This window comes from Lachancea lanzarotensis, scaffold LALA0S01 (assembly GCF_000938715.1).
Source record: "Lachancea lanzarotensis genome assembly LALA0, scaffold LALA0S01, whole genome shotgun sequence".
In the NCBI taxonomy this organism is placed as follows: domain Eukaryota; kingdom Fungi; phylum Ascomycota; class Saccharomycetes; order Saccharomycetales; family Saccharomycetaceae; genus Lachancea; species Lachancea lanzarotensis.
The window spans coordinates 1022072-1044445 of record NW_019212879.1 but is presented as its reverse complement, the minus strand read 5'-3'; the positions used below and the strand labels follow the sequence as shown (position 1 = coordinate 1044445).

General features: G+C 43.3%; 11 protein-coding genes across 11 annotated transcripts; 7 read left to right on the top strand and 4 right to left on the bottom strand.

Annotated features, from left to right (window-relative positions):
* Positions 1 to 130: 130 nt before the first annotated feature.
* Positions 131 to 439, bottom strand: SPT4 (LALA0S01e11320g1_1; the record flags this gene model as incomplete). The annotated part of the gene is made up of 1 exon (XM_022774622.1): positions 131 to 439. The coding sequence occupies one exon, from the start codon at positions 437 to 439 to the stop codon at positions 131 to 133; it is 309 nt and encodes a 102-aa protein (XP_022626700.1).
* A 366-nt stretch (positions 440 to 805) lies between these two features.
* On the top strand, positions 806 to 1132 carry GRX8 (LALA0S01e11298g1_1; the record flags this gene model as incomplete). The annotated part of the gene is made up of 1 exon (XM_022774620.1): positions 806 to 1132. The coding sequence occupies one exon, from the start codon at positions 806 to 808 to the stop codon at positions 1130 to 1132; it is 327 nt and encodes a 108-aa protein (XP_022626699.1).
* Positions 1133 to 1252: 120 nt separating this feature from the next.
* VHT1 (LALA0S01e11276g1_1) lies at positions 1253 to 3049 on the bottom strand (the record flags this gene model as incomplete). Its single annotated transcript, XM_022774619.1, has 1 exon — positions 1253 to 3049. One exon carries the CDS (start codon positions 3047 to 3049, stop codon positions 1253 to 1255), a length of 1797 nt encoding a protein of 598 aa, XP_022626698.1.
* Positions 3050 to 4519: 1470 nt separating this feature from the next.
* On the top strand, positions 4520 to 5243 carry RPS22B (LALA0S01e11254g1_1; the record flags this gene model as incomplete). Its single annotated transcript, XM_022774618.1, has 2 exons — positions 4520 to 4652; positions 4984 to 5243. The coding sequence occupies 2 exons, from the start codon at positions 4520 to 4522 to the stop codon at positions 5241 to 5243; spliced, it is 393 nt and encodes a 130-aa protein (XP_022626697.1).
* A 202-nt stretch (positions 5244 to 5445) lies between these two features.
* Positions 5446 to 7353, bottom strand: ART5 (LALA0S01e11232g1_1; the record flags this gene model as incomplete). Its single annotated transcript, XM_022774617.1, has 1 exon — positions 5446 to 7353. One exon carries the CDS (start codon positions 7351 to 7353, stop codon positions 5446 to 5448), a length of 1908 nt encoding a protein of 635 aa, XP_022626696.1.
* Positions 7354 to 7593: 240 nt separating this feature from the next.
* Positions 7594 to 9369, top strand: MDM30 (LALA0S01e11210g1_1; the record flags this gene model as incomplete). The annotated part of the gene is made up of 1 exon (XM_022774616.1): positions 7594 to 9369. The coding sequence occupies one exon, from the start codon at positions 7594 to 7596 to the stop codon at positions 9367 to 9369; it is 1776 nt and encodes a 591-aa protein (XP_022626695.1).
* Positions 9370 to 10206: 837 nt separating this feature from the next.
* On the top strand, positions 10207 to 12126 carry SSQ1 (LALA0S01e11188g1_1; the record flags this gene model as incomplete). Its single annotated transcript, XM_022774615.1, has 1 exon — positions 10207 to 12126. The coding sequence occupies one exon, from the start codon at positions 10207 to 10209 to the stop codon at positions 12124 to 12126; it is 1920 nt and encodes a 639-aa protein (XP_022626694.1).
* Positions 12127 to 12236: 110 nt separating this feature from the next.
* Positions 12237 to 12833, bottom strand: ARC18 (LALA0S01e11166g1_1; the record flags this gene model as incomplete). The annotated part of the gene is made up of 2 exons (XM_022774614.1): positions 12237 to 12761; positions 12828 to 12833. The coding sequence occupies 2 exons, from the start codon at positions 12831 to 12833 to the stop codon at positions 12237 to 12239; spliced, it is 531 nt and encodes a 176-aa protein (XP_022626693.1).
* A 1584-nt stretch (positions 12834 to 14417) lies between these two features.
* Positions 14418 to 18302, top strand: ROM2 (LALA0S01e11144g1_1; the record flags this gene model as incomplete). The annotated part of the gene is made up of 1 exon (XM_022774613.1): positions 14418 to 18302. One exon carries the CDS (start codon positions 14418 to 14420, stop codon positions 18300 to 18302), a length of 3885 nt encoding a protein of 1294 aa, XP_022626692.1.
* A 315-nt stretch (positions 18303 to 18617) lies between these two features.
* ELO3 (LALA0S01e11122g1_1) lies at positions 18618 to 19757 on the top strand (the record flags this gene model as incomplete). Its single annotated transcript, XM_022774612.1, has 1 exon — positions 18618 to 19757. One exon carries the CDS (start codon positions 18618 to 18620, stop codon positions 19755 to 19757), a length of 1140 nt encoding a protein of 379 aa, XP_022626691.1.
* Positions 19758 to 21311: 1554 nt separating this feature from the next.
* On the top strand, positions 21312 to 22301 carry STP3 (LALA0S01e11100g1_1; the record flags this gene model as incomplete). The annotated part of the gene is made up of 1 exon (XM_022774611.1): positions 21312 to 22301. One exon carries the CDS (start codon positions 21312 to 21314, stop codon positions 22299 to 22301), a length of 990 nt encoding a protein of 329 aa, XP_022626690.1.
* Between the last annotated feature and the right edge of the window lie 73 nt (positions 22302 to 22374).

The following is a 22374-nucleotide window of genomic DNA, read 5'->3' as shown; positions in this document are numbered from 1 at the left end:
GCATACAATTCGTGAACGAAACGGACACATTGAAAATCGCTTTCTTTCCTTGTCTGATTGCCGTCTTTGCTGCTCGCGACGATCCCGATACCACTATGTACATTTTTTCTGTAGCTTGTTTTCCGCTTTTTCAATCTACCTGAGTCCCATCCCTTGGTTTATAGTGCGGCAACATGTCAGAGACTTCCACCGGTAATCTTCCATCAACCTTGATGGCGTACATCCCGGGTACATAAGGATCTACGCTGATCCACTTAGCAACCCACGATTTGGTGGGCTTGCACATTCCAACGAGGCCTTCAAAGGAAGGAGAAGTACACTCCATTGTGCTTACACCTGCTTCGTCAAATATTCCTTGACAGTTCGGACATCCATCCTTTGTGAACTCTGCCGTTGTTAATACTACTCCGCAAAGCATACACGCTCTTTCAGAAGACATCCTGACCAAGTTTTAAAGGAGCGAATCTTAGGTATCGAACAGAAGTCCGTATGGATAGTCATCAATGGTGTGGCTGGTCTTTTACGCTGTAGTTTAGTAGTCACTTCTTAAATTATTGAAGCTCTTACGTACCAAGTGCTCAACTATCTATGAATTGGCGGCCAACATGGTAAATAAAAACGCAGCTGCGTCCGCTATAAGAGAAGTTAATCAGTTCCCGACAGAAATGTATAAAAGAAGGAATGAAGTAGACCATCCGGTAGACTTGAATCTCTAAGATTCAGTCAGCTGTGTTTTTAATTTTTCAAATTAGACCGTTTTTTCGAACTGACTTGGGAACTTACTTGTTTGTAGTTGAAAATAACCATGTCTGAATACGTTAACGAAGCTAAAGAAGTCATTTCGTCTCAGAAATTTGTTCAATTGTCCGCCAATTACTGCCCTGATTGTGTTTACGCTAATTCGATCTGGAAAAAGTTTGGTGTCCTAGACAAAATTCTGTTGTTCGAAATCGGTGCTTTCGACAGGGCCACTCAGCTGAAATACAGAGATGCGTTCGAGCAGGTGGCAGGAATCAGAAACCTACCAACCATTTTCGTAAACGGGAAAGTTTGGGGTACAGAGCGCGAACTGCACCGGTTCGAAAAAAATGGTACTCTGAGCGAAGAGCTCAAGAAAATAGGCCTTCTATAATATTACCTGCTATGATTTTAACAGATTCTATTACCAACTATATTATATAAGACCTCCTTCTATATATATTAAAAACCTGAAAAAACAAAACAATTACAGTAAGCCGAGTTTCTATCGGCACTAAATGTCTTGCTTTTCCTTACTCTTCTCCTTCAAGAAATAGTATTCGCCTCTTTTCTCCATTTCCGTTTCGATGAACGCAGGAGGCGCTTCACCATGATCACTGTTGTAGAGGATTATACCGTTGCCAAGTGCGTTTTTCTTCTCGTTTCTCTTGTAAAAGTACAACACCACAAAGGTCCACAAACCGTAGACAATCGAGAAAATCAAACTCACGGTGTAACCCGTCTTGAAGCGGGGTTGTTCCACTGTTTTCCATGCCAAAGTTGGGATCCAAGCGTAAGTAGACTGCGAAAAACTGTAAATGGCGATCCACGTCACTGCCTTCAATTGCGGGTCCAATCTTAGGAAGTCGTTGATGAAGGACCACAAGCATGGAGACGCAGCAACAGAAAAGTAGGTGATCAAAAACGCAAACCACTTAGCACTATTGGAAACATCCCATTTGATCAAAATGGCACAGGAAATGCAATTCATAGCTTGTGAGAAGACCATGAATATCCATTTCGTGCGGAACAAGTCAGCACCCCAGGCGCAGAAAAACACAAAAACAAATCCAAGACATGCCGGAAGCACACTTAGATTATTGATTTTTACCACAGAAAAGTTGTGATCGGTTTTCAACCAAAATAAGAAACTTCCGCTAAACGCGGTCATGTTATTCCATGAGCAAGTGTCAAATACGACTAAGACCCAGAAGGCTGGTGTGAAAAACACTTTTTTCCAAATTTTCCAAGAGAACAAAGATAGCAATTTGCTGCTGTCGACAGCATCTTTGATCTGTAGTCTCTTATTTCTGGCACGAGCAACTCGAATTTCATCGTCGCTTAAAAATAAGGAGTAGCATTTCGAAGGAACGCCTGGAATAACAAAATACCCAATGATAGCACATGGAATGGAGATGGCAATTCCATCGATCAAAAACATCCATCTCCACCCAGCAAGGCCATGGACTCCATTTAGATCTTTATAAGTTCTGGCTTGCAACAATCCTGATGTCACACCTCCCAGCAGCTGGCCGCAGAAAAAGAGGCATACTCTGGAGCTGATCTCATCAGGGGCGTACCAGGCACCGAGAACAATTTGAGAAACTGGATAGTAAGCGGAACCGAATGCACTGACCATGAAACGGTAAGCTCTCAGTTCAGCCAAAGAGTTGGCTCTGTAGCAGGCAAAGGTAAAAAAGGACCATCCCAAGTCCATGATGGGCAATATGAGATGGGCAGGGAATCTTGGTAGAAAGTACATGAATGGCAGCTGCAGCACAATTGCACCTACGTTAGAGATGGCAGTGGTATTGATGTAATCGTTTTTAGTCATGTTGAGGTCCTTTTGCATTCCTGAAAAGTAAGCGTTGATGTAGTTGTTGGTGTCAAGAGATTTGCACCAGCATAACATCAAAAAGTAGAGACCAATCATAAGATCTAGCTTGTAAAGCAACGTACGTTCTGCTTTGGTTTGTGTCAAATGGTTTGGGTATAGAAATGTATACCAAGTGCGCTTTTTCCTGTATTCTGAGTTGGCACGATACTCAAACTCGTCAAAGTATTTCCACCATTTGCGGCCCTTTTCGTCGCGCAGTTCATATGGAACACCATGTTGCACTTTCTCATTGTCCCGAGATTCACTCTCAATTTCCGCTTCAACATTAGTTCCGTCACCTTTGCCAAAATCAAGTGTCTCGTCATGCTCATCCACAGTGCTCACAGAACCTTCACTGCCATCGTACAGTAGTTGTTCTTCTGGTAGAACACGCAGGGTTGGAAGATATGTACGCTGCTTTGAAAAGGAACGCATTGAATCCTGAGTAAAGTGCTCTAAGAGGTGACTTTTACTTTGAAACAAACCGCCTTGAGGCGCTGACTATCCAGATGCAATTTGTGGAGGCCAAATATCTCTGTGTTTAAATACATTTTGGTGTACAGTCTTTGTTGAGTTCATCCGCTTCATTTGCCTGCTGTAATTTTTCATGTATCTCGTTAGAGTCTTGATTAATTTGAGTCATGATAACCTGACTCAGTAGTCAAAGGACCCACTAATGATTCAAAAATTCAACTTTCTGCCAAAGCTGACTTGATCTTTATGCTAGTCTGGCTCAAATCTTGGCGAGGAGAGATAGGAAATTGTAGTGGTAATCCACACCCATGTAAAAAGATGTTGGGAGAGAGTTCGTTGGGACACGAATCGAGGTGTGTGAGTGGTGAGGTCATGAATGCAATTGCAAACTATCACTCAACTTCAGTTGTGCCCCGCACCGTTGTCATATACTTCATACTATCGTTAGACGGATGAAAGCGGAATTATTGTGCTCAGAAGAATACAAGGTTCCTCAAGACATCTAGGGAAGCTTTTGCCGAGATGAAAAACGTGAAACGCCAATTCAAAAAACGAATTTTCCGGTAATCAGTCAAATGGATCACCAATCTCCTTGATGGCTCTATCAAAGCGGCAAAGACAAAAGGTGAACGGATATCATTGTCTGCTCATGCGCTATTGGGTTTGGCCTGAAAGCCACAGAACAGAGAAAAGTTTCTCTACTGAGTGCCAATAGTAGCCTGGAAGCATTAAAAGTGCCCAGTTCAAAACTCTAAGACAGGCCTTAGTATGCTGTCAAAGTCTAATGTTTTGATGTCAATGCATTCTCTTCTTGACCAGAAACAGGCATCGCGCTGTACGAACACGCGGGTATATAAAAAGATGAAAATTTTCTGATCACTTTCTCCTCTGGTCGCCACTTTTTAGAACGAAACAACGCATCAACTGAATTATAAAGGTATGACACCAATGAATCAAGCATGAATACCCTTCATGTTTGAAGAAGAAATCGTGGTTCCTTCTTGATCTTGGGCTTGCAGAAAGTGCCAATGCCAACGAATAACAAAATTAGACAATGTTGTATTTTTTTCTTTACGTTAGGCAAGCTCGCGAAATTCGCGAAAGCTGAAATATATGATGCAAGAATCGAGCATAAGTGCCTCTTCGACGACAAGTTGAAATAGTAGCCGTTCTGTTCTGTTGAATAGGCGCTATTATGAAGTGGCATGTCTCGATACCTTTTGTATCTGGGGTTCCCTGAGCAGTGGTCTATCAGACCCAAGGGAACGGTGTTGTGACTCCAATGACTATTTGGATACTCACGATACTTCTTTAAACTCATTCATGCAACTGCTCATTTTTCATTTCTCGCCCCGTAGCTTAAAGAGAAAAAAATGAAGGCAAAGTGCTTTTGATTTACAGTACTAACAGTTAATTTGCTTCAGTGAAAAAATGGCCCGTGCATCAGTTCTAGCAGACGCTCTTAACTCCATCAACAATGCCGAAAAAACTGGTAAACGTCAGGTTTTGATTAGACCTTCTTCAAAGGTCATCATCAAGTTCTTGCAAGTGATGCAAAAGCATGGTATGTTTATTGGTCAATCTTTTTAACTGGAGATCCTTATTCCAATTATTCATGTGAATTTTCGAGACGCATTCTGCCTTTTGGTTGAAAACCGGACTGATAACTGGATGGTTTGCTCGGGCAGTGTAAAACTGTGCAATTTCAGTCCCATACTGTCTTTTAAGCGTCCGGGATAATAACGATTTGAAAATGCTTCTTACACGACTGGAACTCAAGCAATGGTTCCAACTCGTTTACTTTTTCTCGACATCTAAACTCTAAACCAAAAGGTGGAAATCGTGTCCTTAGATAACTTGAAAGTTAACGATCATCCTCATACTAACGTTTTCAGGCTACATTGGCGAATTTGAATACATTGACGACCACAGATCTGGGAAGATCGTTGTTCAGTTGAATGGTAGACTAAACAAATGTGGTGTTATTTCTCCACGTTTCAATATCAAGTTCAACGACATTGAGAAATGGACTGAAAACCTTCTCCCAGCAAGACAATTCGGATACGTAATTTTGACTACCTCCGCTGGAATCATGGATCACGAAGAGGCTAGAAGAAAGCACGTCGCCGGTAAAATTTTGGGCTTTGTCTACTAATTGTTATAGGTATAGTGTCTCGTTGTATTAACCCCTGTATACTAGAATCAAACAGATTTTGAATCAATTGTAAATGCCAATATGGCGAACTGACGGTGAGCAAGAGTCACCTCAAAGCTGCTCATTCCTTCAGCGTAGCGGCATCAATGCATGTTTTGCAAAGCTGTGAGCAGATATAGTTGCAATTACCAGAACTTTGAATTCAAGGCGTCGAGCTACCACTACGACCAGCTCTCGCTGCTCGCCTGGTAGAAGATGATATAGCCAAGTAATCGTGATCTTGATTTCGGGACCTACTATGCATAAAGTTTGCCAACCCGCCATGGAAAACATGACCTGGCCTGTGAGCTGCGACGCTTATAGGTTCACCAGGCGCATTCCCAAAGTGCGGGGCTCCATCAGTGTTTTCATAAGAGGGTGTCAGTTCTAGAAAAGGTAAGGCTGGTTCGTCTTCTGCATCTTCTCCTACCTGTTCGTAGTCGGGGACCTTGTTGAGCTCTTCAAGTGAAAGATCCTGAGCCGATCTTGTGAGATTGTCAAGCAAAAGACTGCTCTCAGTTGTAGCTCTTAGTAAGGGGCGGTTTTGAACTGGACTTGTTGTCCTGCTTCGCGTGAGTTCCGGAGTGTGACAAGCAGAGCTTTCCGCTCCATCGTACAACTGATCATACATGTGATTAGAGTAAGTGGGAGGAGCTTCGACATCTTCCAGAGGGAAGTAATTTACGGCTAGCGATCCATCTTCTAACCGCTGCAAGTTGTTCAACGGGACAGAATTTTGAGAATGCCCAGCGGGATTCTGTCTTTCAAAAATACGCACTCCTTCTCCAGGGCGGAAATGAATTGTGCCTGCATTGTCCAGCAACACCAGGCGTCCTTCCATGGAAACATGTGGTGACACATACAAAAAAATCGGAATATTTGCCTTGATTTCTGTAGTTTTGTCCTCGTCGCCCACTTTTCTTTTCAAACAAATCTTTATGCTCAATTTATGACGAACTCTTATGGAATCAACTCCAATATCACAATCCTGCGTCACTTGCTTCAAGCTCTTGGGGAAGCTGAGAGAAGATTCCAGCTCGATTTTATCCGTGATGAGGTTATCTCTTGAGGGATCACAACCGCTCAAATCATGGAATTTGGTCATCCCTTGGTGCATCACAACGTTCTCATCATCATATAGTTGCCCATTCTCATCTTTGAATGCATAGTATTGAATCAAATTTGCGTCTATCTTGAGAAGTCGATAGCCCTTTTGAAAAGGGTATAAGTTTATTGTAACAGGCGTTACGCCACCAATTGGGATAGCGCGACTAGGAATAGAAATTTCGTATTGAAGTCTGTCAGGCCAGCTTTTGGCCACGCTCATTTCCTCCCCAACAGCCAAGTTGTTTGGTGATAGTGTGCGGAAAATGCGTAGATATTTGTGTTTAGCGAACGAAGTCTTAAAATTGCCTCGATCCACATGTGCCTCAAACTTGTACAGCACAGAGCCGGCCTGGAGTCCTTCAATGGTCTCTGCTGTGTGAGGGGGAAGTGACACCTTAAACGGGAGCTCGTAGTTCCCCTCTCTCAAAACAAACGATTGTCCCGGAATAGTTTCCACACCATCATAAGGAGTGAAACTTACCCCATTAGGTGGCAGGTGAAGAACCGGGCTCGATGCCGTTTTTTTCATTGGTTTCAGCAGGCTGTTCAGGGAAGTGCTCGACAATGCAGAGCTCGAGCTTGCCTGGGAGCTACTACTGTGCGATACTGGATTTCCATCTTCCGCAGATCCCACGGTGATTACCCCATCTGGCGAAACAAGAAGATTGTTCCATACACACTCAAAAATAGTCTTGCGTTCTTTCACCACGCTTGCAAGACTTGAATTCTTGTGATGGCCTACTTGCAGAAATTCCAGCTTGAAAGTACCTACCAGCTTTAAAGAGATCTTTTTCACCGTAACAGCCTCTGGGATGGATAATATCAAGTGGCCACAAATCGGGATTGGTGATGCTTCCAACGGGGTCCCATGGATCAGTAATATATTCTTGTATGGCGATTTCAACCTAATATCGAAATAAACCGGTTGAACAGAGTTGTTAGATAGCTTACCGAGCGAGAACATTTGAAAGCCACCCCAACACTAACAATACTGCCCGGCTCAGAGCTGGATTACTGATCAGGGAAAGATGATGGACGCTCGAACCGTCTTGTAGAAGGGTGTGTATTTGAAAAACCTCGAATGAGACTAAATTAATTAAAGATTCTGATCATGTCATGTCATCTCATTCAATCGCTTTCGTTACCTTGAAACTGGAAACCTTGGCAAGATCTTATACTCAGATCCTCAAATTCAGGTAATTTAATGGGATCTTCAGCATTTGATATACCGAAAGAGATTTGGCTGAGTGTATTCGGACATCTGAATAGTCAAGATTTATTAAGTTTAAGACTTTGCTCGCATAAGTTTAACGAGCTGGTCAAAACCCAATCGATTTGGGCTTCAAGATGCTACACAAGATGGTTGAAAGTTGAGAAAGAGGATATTTTAGCTCAGCAGCTCGATGGTCCTTCAAGACTTCAGCCAAAAGACGATTGGTTCTACTATTTCAGGTACCGAAATCGAATTGATACACATGTCATGAATACGCTTTTCAGCATTGTGAAAGATAAATCGCAAAAATGGGACAATTATGGAGATTTGATGGCTGGACTGTCAAAATATGGCATCTTAATGGTACCGTTGTTGCGAAAAATGGAATTTGAGGGCTACATAGACCGACGCAGTTTTGTTGTCACATATCTTGGGCGACAGCTGCTCCAAATGCTGCGACATAGGAGTTTTTTCCAGCTTGTGAATCAAGCATTTGCTGCAGAAGCCAATGAGTGGGTCCATTACGCCGAAGCAACCGTTTTTCTTCCCTTGGCAACTATGGATATTGCCTTCGACCGTCTTTTATCGCATAGAAACAAAATATTTGCGCAGGTTGATTTGCGTTTGAGCCAGAATTTTGAAGACCGGTCGCAGTTTATGAAGCTACCACCCACACTACGGCTGGACAACATCATGAAATATCTCTTTCAGGCTTTGGACATGGCCCGAGCCGATCAACTTCCCCAGCAAACTCGATATTTTCTAGACGATTTTCTACTGTTGAGGGTTTATGCAGGGGAGGCGAGAGGCCATCCGATTTTGCTACTGGCAATTATACAGATGATTTCAACAAGGTACAACATTGAAACCATGTTATGTGAGAGTTTTCTAATTGTTCGAGATGAGCGCATCCGTAGTGGCGAAACGTATGTTGCAATTTCACAATCGGGATATCCGAGAATTTTCACCAGAAAAAACCTTGTAGAATCCATGCAGCATTCAGTGCCTGATAGACACGCGGTTTTGTCCTCCGTATTGCCAAAAATGCTACAGCCACTAAAACTACAAGACCTATTGTGCAAAATATTCGACGAATTTTCACCTCACTGCAAGAAGTCTTATTGGGATATGGCCTCTGATAAACGGATGGTGTCTCTTCGGACATTGATGCCACATAGCAGGATTCCAGCTCAATGTTTGGACTATGAGTACTATCAGATGTATTGGAAATTATGGAGGACATCTTTCCAAGGCCAAATAAGCGGGCTGCTGGGAAAAGCTTTTCTGAGGTTTACAAATTCCCGGTACCCTCATGATCGCCTCGTAGTGCATCATATGATTGACGTGGAAGCAGAACCAGAAGAAGAAAATTCTGCTACCTTTTTAAATGGGCCTCGAAGTTTGTATTTATTGTTTTCCAGGTACTCTGCTGGCGAGAGTGACTTGTCTCTGGTCGGGAGGATAGTCCAAGAGAAAGACCGAGATCTCGCACAGGTCATTGTAGCCACTAAAACATCTCCTAGAGGTTCTCAATATGTCAATCTGTTGAATCCATTTGGAGAACTAACGGTTCTTTTGAAAGATGACACAAGGATATTGGAACCTGAACGGATTTCATTAGGAGTTATTCAAGAATTACTGCATTGTCTGTCACTATCTGACCTTGGATTGTTTTTTTCACATTTTGATGAAGGCACCCACAAATTTGTTCTAAGTCAGATGTACGCTACGCACATAGAGATTTGCCGAAATTCTAGCAATTCCTGAGGGTCAGTAAAGAATCTGCATTATCGAGCAGTTGAAGAAAATCGCGGTTTCCAGTGGTAAATTTGGCAAAGGGACCCAAGAAAGCACTTTACATTCGCTATAAAACTAATACACGGACTCAAGTGTAGCGCCAGGGATCTCAATAGCTTAATTGAGGCTCAACCAAATCCTGGCGCCAGCCAAGGTTCTTAACGAATTAGACACAATGCACGTGACCCTACCAAGCGGGACTAAGGAAACAGACCTTTACACCGCTGCATGTTACGAGGTGGTGAACTCTCAACTGACACTATACCCAAGGCTTCAGAATGTTTTTTTTTTTTCGTTACCGAATGGTTGTTTTTTCAAAATGCGTTCCAGGGTCTCCATATAGAAAAGGCAAAATTGGGGTCCCAGGAAAGCACTGTAAAGTCTCTATGGACTAAAACATGTTTATCTCACAAAAAAGCTTTCCTTGCGACAATGACGTGGATAACAAACACGTTGAATGTTCGACAGCTGAGTGCCATGACCAAATGTCGTAAATTAGCTAATCCAGCAGAGGACATATGACAGTCATTTGGGAAAAGCTATTTATAAATGGCTTGATTCGTCCCTTCCTTCCCAAGTTTCTCAATTGAGTCTTCACGGTATCAGGAAGGTACCCTTCTAGTATCCGGTGCTACTTTTGGTTTGTCCTGTTCGGCCTCTGGGTAGTATCACCATTAACGTATAATCATCATTGTAACATACAGTACATATTAATATAAGTTGCCAAAGGTATCAATCACCTTTCCAGTTGCTGTCGTGGAGGATCCAGCTTAACTGCCAGACTGTAGAGATATCTAGCTCAACTCGATGCTCAGGGCTTCTTCAAGACTTAGATTCGGCTTTCCACAAACACGGATTGCAAGGTGGGCTAGCTCCAAAGTAATAGGAATTGATTTAGGTACGACAAATAGTGCAGTTGCATACATTAGAGATCCGTTAGACCTCAAGTCAGTAACAATTATAGAAAATGATGAAGGAAGAAGAACGACTCCTTCTGTAGTAGGATACGACGTAAAGAATGGTACCTATGTTGTAGGTGAAGCCGCTAAAAGACAAGCGCTGATCAACCCCGAAAATACCTTCTATGCTACAAAAAGGCTCATTGGACGCTCATTTCAAGATGCTGAAATCCAAAAGGACTTGAAGCACATGCCTTTCAAAGTGTTAGAAAATCCTAGCAACAAGCAAGCATATTTATCGACATCGACAGGAGAAATTAAATCGCCGGGAGAAATAAGTTCAGCAGTCTTAAGCTATTTAAGGAAAACGGCAGAAAAATACTTAAACGAAGAGATCAACAAAGCTGTCATTACAGTTCCTGCTTATTTTAACGACTCCCAGAGACAAGCCACCAAAGATGCTGGAAAAATGGCAGGGCTGAACGTCCTCAGGGTTGTGAATGAACCCACAGCGGCAGCATTGAGCTTTGGTCTTAATACGAGCGAATATTCCGGTGTAATTGCCGTTTACGATTTAGGTGGAGGAACCTTTGATATCTCTATTCTGGATATCGAAAGTGGCGTTTTTGAAGTCCGGGCTACTAACGGTGACACCCATTTAGGTGGTGAAGACTTCGACAACGTTGTGATTAACTACATTACCGATAAGTTTATTGAAGCCAATCCAGACGTTGTCAAAGAAGATCTTTTAAAAAATCGGGAAGCAATGCAACGGATCAGAGCAGCTTCCGAGCAAGCAAAGATAGATTTGTCTCACGTCAAACACACTAGTGTCGATATTCCGTTTTTGCATAATAACAAACACCTTGAGATACAACTTTCTGAAAGCCAGCTTGACAAAATGACGTTAAGCCTTATAGAGAAAACTATTCCCCCTGTTAAGAGAGCCCTGAAAGATGCGGAAATTGAGCCAGAAGAAATTGAGGAGGTAATTATGGTAGGCGGCATGACGAGGATGCCCAAGATCAGATCTACTGTCTCTGAAGTTTTTGAGAAGCAAGTTAATACTACTGTGAATCCCGATGAGACTGTAGCTCTAGGGGCAGCAATACAAGGAGGAGTTCTTTCAGGGGAGATAAAAAATGTCCTACTACTAGACGTGACGCCGTTGACTCTAGGAATTGAAACCTACGGAGGGGTTTTTTCTCCACTTATCCCACGTAATACCACTGTACCTGTTAAAAAAACTGAAGTTTTCAGCACTGGTGTCGATGGTCAGACAGGTGTCGATATAAGAGTTTTTCAAGGAGAGAGAGGCTTGGTCAAAAATAATAAACTAATTGGGGATTTTACTCTTGCAGGAATCACACCGATGCCCAAAGGTGTCCCACAAATAGGAGTGACGTTTGACATTGATGCGGATGGTATCATCAATGTATCGGCTGCAGAAACTGGCACTGGCAAAGAAAAATCCATTACGGTTGTAGCGAATTCGGGTCTCACAGAAGAGGAAATTAATAAATTGGTCGAAGATGCCAATGCCAATAAAGAACTGGACAACTTGATAAGACAAAGAGTGGAGCTTATTACAAAGGCTGATATCATGATCTCGGATACCGAGAATGCATTTAAACAATTTAAGGAGACCATCACGAAAAGTGATTTATATCCTGAGGTGCTCGCAGACTTAGAAAGCACGCGTGCTATGATCACCAACTTCAAAGCGAACGAATCAGATTTAAATTTGGACGTGAATGACGTTAAGAGAGCCACAGACCAGGTACAGAAACGTGCCATGCAACTTTTTCAAGATGCGTCAAAGAAGTAGAATAGTGTATACCGGATGTTGTGGACAGTTTCATATTCGTGTATTGATGACATGCCTACGAGCTTTATTGAAGATTGAGACCCGAAGTATGAGTAAGCACTATATAGCATTTACAAAGACTTGTTCATGAAGCGTCTTCTAGTGAAGGCAAGCCAGAACTTGGAGGGCCTCTCCTTGGAATCCACGTATAGTCTTTCGAGCAAACGTGTTCCAAGCTCCTGACGGAACTGCTGGATGTATGATTTGAGCAGATCCATATCGGCGTGATTTTGAACTGGCACGGTGTACACGTTATTCATGGGAAAACCAGGCGTACCTGGGACCGCAAAATCGTCTAGCGCCACATTTGTGAGCAATTTTAGGGCTTCATTGTAGGATGTGGTAGGTCTTAGTTGTGATAGACATTCGTTAACGAATAGAATACCGTAGATCAAAATGCGGTCCGCCGGTGATCGAATTTCAAAGTTTTTGAAAAAGGAATTGGCTCTGAAAAGGTCCAGACACTCATCGATAATATCATAATCCGAATTTGCCTGGTATGCTGGTCCCCGAAAATTCGTCTTTAGGGGCAGCAGTACCACGTTTCCGACCATGCGATCATTTTGGGAGTCCGCAGCGAACGTGGAGTTGTAAGCCTGAATACCTAGATGTTAGGAGACGATGCAAAGACAATTGAAAACCGATGATAAAGAATAACTTACTGGCATGATAGGAAAGGTTTGAATTTGGAGCTGTTGAAATTTCCTTCTGTTTTTGACTTTTCAGTGTAGACAGAAAGCTGACACCGCTGATGTGAACTTAGAAAATTACCAAAAAACTATCAAAGTAAACTTTGGGGAGATAATGTGCTCTTTGACACAGTTCAGATCCACTAGCTCTTGATCCCTTTATAGACATGTTCTCGAGGTTAAATCTTAACTCAAGTAGGCCGGATATTTAATTAATTTAGATATCACTGTAGACGTAACTGAGAATCTGCTTAAGAATAAGGGATGCCACTATATATATAGTAAGGTCGTTCTTTACTTATCCCGACACCAAAACAACCATTGAAAGCTACTGTGCTACGCTATTTCGATTGGTGAATGGGGGAAAAGGTCACTGGAAGCCTGAATAATAGAGCGTTTTTGAGCATATATGCTGAAAACAGGAGATAATGTTGACTTTTGACGGGATTTCCACGACAGTTTTTGGATTTCTACCTCGGCGGCTGTTTTCACATTTGGAGAGAAAGAACATCAAGAAGACTTTGAAGAAGCTCAAAATGGCAGATTAAAGATTGAGAATCTATACGCGAGGCTTTTGTTTCTCTGTTTGTGGAATAAGGGCTACAAAAAGAAGAGACAAAATTTGATCGGATGAATAATGATGAGGTTTGAAGCAGAACTGTCATCTTCTGTTATTGAAGCAATTGAGATTGGCATAAATGCTATCTGGGAGGTCTTTCAAGTTGGCCATCGACCTCCGTGGTAAAAAGGCTGGTGGAAGAAACCGTAGTTTGGGTCATTTTATTGTCCTTTTTCCCCATTTGACTTTGAGGACGGACGTAATGACAAGTCTATGGGGTGATGTTTGTTTCCATTTGACGGTTGTACCATGACCAATTTGTATCCTTTAAGGATTGCAGATTGACGACAAGCATATGAATATTTGAGTTTTCCTTCGGACGAGCATTGACCGTGTCTTTCTTTTCTACACGGCTTTTATCTCAGGCCTTAGTGAATGCCCATCTAATGCAGTGTATCCGTCGCGCGTGGGTTGAAATTCCTCTGTTGCACAGCCATCATCAACATGAGCTCAACAGCTCTTCCTGAGAGCCTGAACAGTCAGTAATATTCGAAATAACCAAACTAACTCCATCCCAACAACACTAGACACCACTGCCCATTTGACAGGCCGCTCTGGTGTTGCGACTCCAAACTCCGTTCACCATCTCATCACAATCACATGATGTAAAATCTGTACTCATCGTACTTCGGGGTGTAAGCACACAATTTTTTGTATGAGTACCGGGCTATGTTAATTGTTCAAATCATTGGACAATCAATCATTCCCACCGAAAATACGAAACATAGAGAAGCCACTATTAAACAAAACCAGCTCACCAGAAACCTTTGAACCGTTTTGGTAAGAACTGCTGATATCAAGTTCTCCAGAAAGTGTGTTTGTACCGTAATCCGTGGGTTAGAAGACCAACTGAGAGCAAGCCATAGGGGCGCACGGAAATACGGCAGAGAACGCTGAAGAAATAGCACCACTTGCATATATCAAAGTAAAATTCGAGACCACGCATGTCACAGGACTGGCAGTCTGTTAGAAACGGACACGAGATATACAGCGAGATATTTGGCGTAGAACGTCCGCCACAGGACAGCAAAAGCCATGCCAATGCTCACAATCAGCAAATTGCAGTTCCCAACCGGTTCGAACACATAGACCTGCTACAAGACGCCATTATTGGGGATATACAAGATGACATGGTCCCTATGGAAGTGCAAAACTATATATTGTCGAATGATGCAGATATGCGGTCTGTTTCAGATACTCAAAGCTTGTCCAGCAATGACGATAGCGCGGGCTTAGTTCAGAGGCCGCAGGGTGCGGGAGCAATGGTCGCTGAGCGCACATTAGAAAATTCGCAGGCCCAAACTCCCTTTTCTGCACAGGGGTTACCATCAGCCCGCAAAGCGGCTCCTGAACACAATCGGCGTGTCCCACCGCCGCCGTTGGATACTATGCCCTTGGGTCCGAAGCTGGCACCTCATAAGTCTGTTGCAACATCGCAGCCGGCTAGCTACTCTCCACAGAGGTTCCAAAGCGATGCTCCGAAGCTCAAGTCTTCTCATAGCCAGTTTGCTGTAGGCACCACACAAGACTACACAAAAAAACATATTTTAAACACCTACTCCGAACCGCATGGTTCAGCTGCAGGTCAAAAAAAATCTCCACTACAGAATTTTGGATTTTTCTCGAAACCGAGTTCGAAGGAGAGCATTCCAGATCTGCATCATGCCAATTATCCCGCCTCAGGTGGAGGTAATGCTAACAGTCCTAGTTCGAGGTCTATGTCTTTCACCTCATCGTCCTTGAAGAACTTTGCAAATTCTCTTCAACAAAAAACTTCCAATGGTCGTACCGTGTCGCAAAAACATTCAGCGTCCACTAATCCATTCTACGAGACTCAGTATCAGAATCATTCGCATCATCCACACCACGCCACTAACTCTGGACAACTACCACTTGGATTGGGCTTGAAGTCAAGAAACTCATCAGCATCACTTAATAGCTCTCAAACAAACCCAAACACTAGGAAGTTGTCATCCTCTTCTCTGCATTTCCACCGACAAAGCAGCGCATCTTTACACTCCAAGCCAATTTTGAGCGCAACCTCCATGAAGAGGCCTCAGGTTTATCCCGCCATGCTTTCCCGCGTTGCAACCCGATTCAAAAAATCTATACAATTAGGTGAGCACAAAAAGGATGGCCTTCTCTACAGGGATACATTTACAGGCCAGCAAGCGGTTGATATCATTTGCTCAATTGTCAGAACATCTGATCGTAATCTGGCCCTTCTTCTAGGTCGGGCCCTTGACGCTCAGAAACTATTTCACGACGTGGTTTACGAACATAGGCTGCGAGATTCACCTAATGAAGTTTACGAATTTACTGGGAACTCCCGCATAATTGGTGGTGGATCAACAGGCATGGTTCCGGCATCTCAAGACCCTTTATTGATGGGGTCACTCAATTCTCACATCTCGTCTCATGCATCCAAATCTACCCTCGCAACATCGGCATCAACTAATTCTGTTGCTAGTGAAGTTTTTGAAAAACAAATAGATCCTGCCAAAATGCACCAGGTCAACGGTGTATTTACCCTTCTTGCAGAGTGTTACGTGCCAACTTGCTCGCGAAACAGACTTTGTTATTCCATTTCGTGCCCTCGTCGCTTGGAGCAGCAAGCCCGATTGAACCTCAAACCAAATACTGGATTAAAGCGTAATATTTCGATGGCCGTGGATGACGAAGAAGAGGAGAAACCTTCATGGACAAGTTCCGTCCCAGAAGAAGTATGGTCTTCACTTTCGAAAAAAGAAATAAAAAGACAAGAAGCGATTTATGAAGTATTTATCACAGAGAAGAACTTCGTCAAGTCTCTGGAGGTCATTAGAGACACATTTATGAAATCGCTTGCTGAAACAAATATCATTGCATCCGACATCAGGAAAAATTTCCTTAAGCATGTGTTCGCGCATGTAAATGATATCTATTCAGTGAACAGACGCTTTCTGGATAGCTTGAGTGATCGACAAAAATCTTCTACTATAGCGGACGGCATCGGTGACTTATTCCTCAGATTTATACCATTTTTTGAGCCCTTTGTGATGTACGTTGCGTCGAGACCCTATGCAAAGTACCTTATAGAAACACAAAGGTCAGTCAACCCGTACTTTGCTAGATTCGATGAGGACTTGATGAACTCATCTTTAAGGCATGGAATAGATTCTTTTCTGTCGCAAGGTGTGTCAAGACCGGGCCGCTATATCTTGCTGGTGCGAGAAATCATAAAATCATCCGACCCGGAAAAGAATAAGAGAGATTTAGAAAATCTAAACAAGGCTTTGGAAGCACTTCGAGAATTCATGACAAGAATCGACCGTGCTAGTGGAGCTTCGCAGGACAGGCATGATATCGAGCTTTTGAAGCAAAAGATTTTATTCAAGAACGAGTATGTCAATTTGGGGCTCAACAATGGCAAGAGAAAGATCAAACACGAAGGAGTTCTTTCGAGGAAAGAGTTGACAAAATCCGACAGTACTTTTGGTGGTGACATTCAATTTTATCTTTTGGACAATATGCTTCTATTTCTCAAGGCTAAAGCCGTTAATAAGTGGCAGCAACATAAGGTTTTCCAAAGACCAATTCCGCTTCCTCTCTTATTTGTTTGTGCAGCGGAGGACATGCCCCCAATCAGAAGATATGTGAATCTGTCGCCTGAAAGCTCTGGGGTTGTTATTCCTACCGACAGCCATAACAGCAACCCAAGAAACGCAATCACATTCCTATATTATGGGGCAAAACACAAGTATCAAGTCACGCTGTATGCAGCACAGTACGCAGCGATGCAAACTCTTTCGGAAAAGATCAAACAAGAGCAGGCTCTTCTACAGGCTTCGAATGACATATTCAATGTCACAAAAGTCAGTAGCAGATTTTTCGATTTCAGCAATAAAATCAACAGTGTCGCTTCGTGTGATGGGGGGCGCAAACTTTTGATCGCTACTAATCTAGGGTTATACGTCAGTGACACCAAGCGAGAGGTTTCTGCACATGGACACGAGGCCACAACCTATTTTGCAAGTCCTATTCGTTTTCTTCACAGAAGCATTACACAGGTAGCGGTGCTTGAAGAGTTTCAATCGATTCTGGTGCTGATGGACAAGAAGCTGTATAGCTGTCCGTTGGATTTACTGAAGGAGCAGAAAGACGGCACGCAGTATTTCAAGAAGCATGCAAAGGAGCTTGTAAATCATGTCAATTTCTTTTCTGAAGGCGACTGCGATGGGAAACGGCTTGTGGTTACGGCACATAGTTCATCGCATTCCATCAAATATTTCGAGCACGACCATCCCATGCTGGCAGAGGGCAAGAAGAATGTGAAGCGTAAAGTGCATGAGATTGTTTTTGAATCTGAACCAGTTTCGATTTCTTTCCTCAAGACCAATTTGTGCATCGGCTGCAAGAAAGGCTTCCAGATTGTTTCCGTGTCGCAAAACGTACACGAACCTCTGTTGGATCCCGCAGACACCTCTTTGGACTTTGCCTTCAAAGACGTGTTGAAACCGCTGTCCATCTACCGTGTTGGCACGTCCATGTTTCTCCTTTGCTACTCGGAATTTGCATTTTTCGTGAACAGTCAAGGCTGGCGCAAGAAGGAATCTTACGTGATCCACTGGGAGGGTGAACCACAGAAGTTCACCATCTGGTATCCCTACATCTTGGCGTTTGACCCCAATTTCATCGAGATTCGCAAGATCGACACCGGTGAACTTGTGCGCTGCGTCCTAGGAGACAAAATACGTTTGTTGCAGGCCACATCTCAGCAGATTCTATACGCTTACGAGGATGAAAACGGCTACGATACAGTGGTGTCCCTTGACTTCTGGAGCAAATGATCCAACATCCTCCATTTCACTACCAGCATAAAACCTAGTTCACATGATCTCGAACTTCATCATCATTCATCATCACTATTTGAATTTTTTTTTTTTTTTCCTTGGGAAACACTCGACATTGAACCACGCGTACAAATTTTTTTTCCCAAGATTCAGTTTGAGGAAACCCATCAACAATTTCTGTTTCTTTCCCATTTGATTGTTAAAGTTTCTAAAGTTTTGAAAAAGTTGAATTTTTAGAAGTTTTTGGTGTTTTGGTGTTTCTGGATAGTCGATTCAGCCGGTTGTGTGGAATTGTCTTTTGAAGTCTCAAAAATGGAACAACTAAAGACGCAGATCCAGCCTTTAGCGCAGCAGCTAAAGGCCCAAATTGAACCGTATGCGGAACAGATCCGGACTCAAATTGGACCGTATGCGGACCAGTTGAAGACGCAGATCCAACCATACGCAGAACAGGTTTTGAAGAAGACAGAAGCGTACTCGTGGATCAATTTGCACGTTCCATCCGTGGCGCATCCTTTCGGTTTGGAGCTGTGGCCCATTTTCAGCAAGGCGTTCGAAAAGTACGCTGGATACCCTGCGGAGGATTTTGATTTTATCTACAACAAGACGTTCATGGCCAACGGGTACCAGGCCATCGGCGTGATTATCGTTTACTACATTGTTATTTTTGGTGGACAGGCTATTCTACGTGCATCCAACGCGTCCGCTGTGAAACTGAGCTTTTTGTTTCAGCTTCACAACTTGGTTTTGACTTCCGTGTCGTTGGTCCTATTGCTGTTGCTGGTCGAGCAATTGGTGCCCATGGTTGCGGAACACGGCTTGTTCTGGTCCATCTGCTCCAAGGATGCGTTTGCGCCTAAACTGGTGACTTTGTATTACCTGAACTACTTGACCAAATACGTGGAACTGATCGATACCGTGTTTTTGATCTTGAAGCGCAAAAAGCTCTTGTTTCTCCACACTTATCACCACGGTGCCACCGCTTTGTTGTGCTACACCCAATTGACCGGTAGAACCTCTGTTGAATGGGTTCCAATCAGTTTGAACTTGGGCGTCCACGTGGTCATGTACTGGTACTACTTCCTAAGTGCTCGTGGCATCAGAGTGTGGTGGAAAGAGTGGGTTACAAGATTCCAAATCACTCAATTTCTGATCGATTTGGTTTTTGTGTATTTCGCCACTTACACTTTTTACGCCCACAAGTACTTCGACAGTATTTTGCCCAACAAGGGCACCTGTTACGGCACCCAGGACGCTGCTGCCTACGGATACTTGATCCTTACTTCTTACTTGGTGCTTTTCATCTCATTCTACATTCAGAGCTACCGTAGAGGTGCTTCCAAGAAGAATGCCGCTGTTCGCGCCGCTGCTCAAGTCGCCGAGCAGGCCACTACCGCTGCTACCACCGGAAACAACGTCCATGCCACCAAGGCGACTTCCAGAAAGGCTTAAAGTCGCGAGCTCTGTTGTGGCGAACCACACGATGAAACTTGCATCGATAGGTGAATTTATTGCTGTATCAAGAATTGTAACTTAGGCGAGGTTATGTAAGACGGATATCAGGCCTTACAATCTATGGCTATCGTCTTTGTAGAATACAATATTCATCACGCAAGACTGTTTGAAAGCTTGGTGAACCGTACTGGCCAAGTGTGCGTGTGATGCTATAACATGCTCTTGATGTGCGTAATCCAAAAAAGACGAATTACGTAAGCGAGTACAGACATAGATACGAAGAGTACCCTGGGAGAAAGCAGTCACTAGAAGCGACTGTGAGAGTGGTTTAGCTGGACAAAGTATTGGGATGCTAACGCACGTATAAAAAATACGGCTATCGCATACTGTAAGACTGGTATTCATAGGCTCTCAACCAATACTCTCTTTATTGTCACTCTCATATCACTCTGTACCTTTCTGTCCACCGGGCTTCCCCTAAATCGTACCATATCACTTTATGATTTTACTGACGTGCTTCCGCTTTCAAGACATCAGCCGTATATAACGTCGTGCATGAGCCCGCAGCATGCATGCAGCTGAAATCGGTTATTTCTTCTATGCATGGCTCGGAACTACATTTTACGGTATGCGCCATGCAATGCGCAAGTATAGACCTGAAAGACTACGTTGCGAAAGTACGGAAGTCCGAAAGGAGACGGTTTGACTCCGTAACAGAGCCTTCTAGCATAGCCGTGTCCTCAAAGTCCGTAAAGCTCAGAAAAAAAAAAAAGGACAGGAAGATGCTCTACGATGTTATAAGCTTGTGGTTCCGAAGCGGAATACACATAACCACACGCAAAAAAGAGGCGAGTCTACAGCCCTGCATTATCTATTGCATGGAAATATTTACATTATGAGAATTCCTCGAGGTTAAGCTGGCAAGAAATGACGAAAAAAAAAATACCAAGATATCGAATACAGAAATTTGTCGTGGAAATCACTTGAACCCAAGCACTCGAATCATCAGAGACAGTTGGCACTCGTTCCAATGCCTTCTAGCACTGCACTGCCACTGCCTGCAGTTTTTGGCATGATCGTGTTTGTTTGGTTTCCTCAGCTTCTGCTTGTAGATCCTGCCAAAACGCATTTATCTTACTCTCTGCTCTTGATGTTCCATTTCTCAACAGTGATAGTATCGAAAGCTTGCTAACCGTCGACCGGGAACTTACGTGGTCACTCTTTCACGTAACGTAGTTGAGGTGGATTGTAGGACGTAAGTCAAGTAGGGAAATTTCCCTATACTGCATGCAGCGTGGCATGCAGATGCAAGATCGGCGATATTCTCCGAAAAGTGATGGACGTGCATGTGAGACGTGCGGATCCAGTTGCGGCAAAATTTCTGGAAAACTGCTTGAAGTGAGCCTGGTTTCCAGTTTCGGATAGCACAACTACTATGGTAACACTGATGATATAAATGGTAACAGTGAGCAGTTGAGGTAACTTGAAGGGCATTTTTTTGGACTTGAGTGTGGAGCGCCCCTATGGTTTACTACTCTTATTTAGCCTGTCATGATACCTGTGAATGACGAAGAAGAGGATGAGAGTATGGAGGTACATCACAATACTCCTACTGTTCAACTTCCACCCATATCTTCATTTGATCACTTACTTAATGACACTCGTCACAGTAGTAGTATTCGTTATATTTCGATGTCGTCGGAAATGCGAGAATCACGTGACCCATTTTTACCAGAGCTATCCCCTCAAGCGATGTTGAGAGAGCATAGTGTAGACGTTTTGCGCTCTCCAAATTTCACAATGGCGAACAATAGTCCACAGAATCGAAACTTTGAGAATTCTATGGGTCTTTTGATCACTACTAACGAAAGTGACAGACCCAAAGCTGTCACGTTGCCAGCAATGAACGTCCGTACACCGCACCCGGCAGAAGAACTACAACCACATTTGGGCTTACCAGCAGTTAACAACGATCCAGCTGTGCTAAAATGTAGAGAAAACTGTCTTGTTTGCCCTGAGGTTTATGGGACCCCAAAAGTATACAGGTCAATCCATCAGCGGCCAGGACAAAAACCACACAAATGCCCCACTTGCGATCGTAGCTTTGCTCGACCAAACGATATTCAACGACATCAAGTAAGACATTTGAAAGAAGAGATTGTCAGTGGCTACGATCCTACTCGTGGACCTGATGACAGGTATCAAAGCTCAGAAAGCCCATATATCACTACCGACGACGCATCTCCTGGTAATGGGTTAACAACACTTCTTGGAAAGAGGGCATTTCGGTGTCCTTACAATAGCGTTGCCAATGAGAAACGCATGGACTCAGCTGAAACCGGATCCGCGCTGACTACGTGTCATCCAACGGGGATTTTCTCACGACGTGACACATACAAAAATCATTTGAAGGCTCTGCACTTCAAATATCCATCGGGAACCCGCAAAAGAGACCGAGCATCTGTTCCTGGAAAGTGCCGGCACTGTGAACAGGAGTTCAATAACGTAGACGAGTGGTTAGAGAAACATGTGGGGAAATAGTGGGCAATATTCAAAGCATAGGGAACGTCATGTATATAGGGATAGAAAAGAAAATAAGATAGAAGAATAGAAA